This window comes from Trypanosoma rangeli, assembly GCF_003719475.1.
Source record: "Trypanosoma rangeli strain AM80 chromosome Unknown Tra_15.4_contig_01072, whole genome shotgun sequence".
In the NCBI taxonomy this organism is placed as follows: domain Eukaryota; phylum Euglenozoa; class Kinetoplastea; order Trypanosomatida; family Trypanosomatidae; genus Trypanosoma; species Trypanosoma rangeli.
This window is the reverse complement of record NW_021706816.1, coordinates 1-1,431: the sequence shown is the minus strand read 5'-3', so window position 1 is coordinate 1,431 and position 1,431 is coordinate 1. Positions and strand designations below refer to the sequence as shown.

General features: G+C 51.7%; 1 protein-coding gene across 1 annotated transcript, besides 1 other annotated feature; it reads left to right on the top strand.

The window, feature by feature from the left end:
• Positions 1–738: 738 nt before the first annotated feature.
• TraAM80_10587 (short chain 3-hydroxyacyl-CoA dehydrogenase) lies at positions 739–1,188 on the top strand (the record flags this gene model as incomplete). Its single annotated transcript, XM_029387199.1, has 1 exon — positions 739–1,188. One exon carries the CDS (start codon positions 739–741, stop codon positions 1,186–1,188), a length of 450 nt encoding a protein of 149 aa, XP_029232960.1.
• Positions 1,189–1,335: 147 nt separating this feature from the next.
• Positions 1,336–1,356: a microsatellite.
• Positions 1,357–1,431: the final 75 nt, after the last annotated feature.

Below are 1,431 nucleotides of genomic sequence, written 5' to 3'. Positions count from 1 at the left end.
CTTGTTGCCTGCATAGCGGTGCTGGAGCGTCGTTTTCGGGAGAAGTTAGTGAATGTTACGGTGGAGCATGTTTAGGTTCCTTTTTTTTTGTATTTGGGGTTTCTTGTAGTCCAGTCGGTTTGGCTTGCGCACACGGTGAGGAAGAATGAAATGTTTGTGTTGTCGCTTTGTATGTTTGTGCGTGTAGGGTGTATGGTACGTTTTTGGTTTTGTTGTGGTTTTGCGGTAGTGGGAGTTGTATGTAGGTTGTGTAGTATTGTTGCGTGTGGTATGTTTATGATGAGGTTCTTTTTCTTTGTTTCGTTGTGTGCGTGCATGACTTGACGCCTTTGGTATAGCATTAGGGTTGATGTTCACATTGTATTTAGTTATACCAAGTAATTATGTTTCGTAATGTTCCGTGAAAGCTTTTCGGCTGTGTCGGTGTCTGGGGTAACGGTACGATGGGTACTGGCATTGCGCAGGTTACTGCGCATGCTTGCATTTTTACCACTGTTGTGGAGGTATCGCATGAACGTTTGGCGGTCGCGCGCAACTCCATCGAAAGCTCCTTGACATGGATTGGGAATAAACATCATTCCGGCGACGAGCAAAAAGGAAAGTGTTTATGGATGAGATTGTCTTGAATAACCTTCTCAACGGACAAGTGGTTGGCAGTGCGCCGTGCGGGTTTAGTTGTGGAAGAGATTGTGGAGAACATTCTGGCGAAGAGGGCGTTTTGGAAAAAAAAACCACGGCATGGCCCCGAAAGAGTGTGTCTTTTGTATGAATACCACCTCATCGCTCTCGGTGGAAAAACAGGCTGTAGCCACAGGCCGTCTGGATCGCCTTGCTGGGCCCCACTTCCCCCCCGTATTTATAGTGAAGTTGGTGGAGGTTGTAAAGGCAGTGGGCGCCTCTCAGGGGGCCGCCGATCTTATCTCGGAGCATGCGAAGACGCTGAAGAAGCACTTGGTGTTGGTGATCGACACCAAGAGGTTTATTCTGAGTCATTTGCTTGCCCCGCACCGTTTGGAGGCTGGCAGGCTGATGGGGCGGGCCGTTGCGAGCGTTGAAGGCGCCGACGTGGCGACGAAGCTTGGCTGTGGGCGCCCGATGGGGCCTTTCGCGTTGGCGGGCAGCATCGGAATTAACGCGCTCGAGTTCAGTGCGGACGCACAGCGCAAGGAGGAACCAGAACATTTATAGTCTAGGCCTTAGAAGCTCCTTGGCGAGAGGGCTGCAGAAGGAAAACTCGGCCGCAAAGGGGAAGAAAGGTTTTACAAAACACAACGCGCGGTTGCGGGAAATTCGGCGGAGCCGCTGGGCACCGCGCGCGAATCAGCGAAGGCGCGGACACACACACACACACACACAGCCTACTGTTGTTGTGTTTTTTTTTCAAGTTTGTTTTCGCGCTGGGGGCGTGGCTGCGGGGGCACCCAAAGCCCC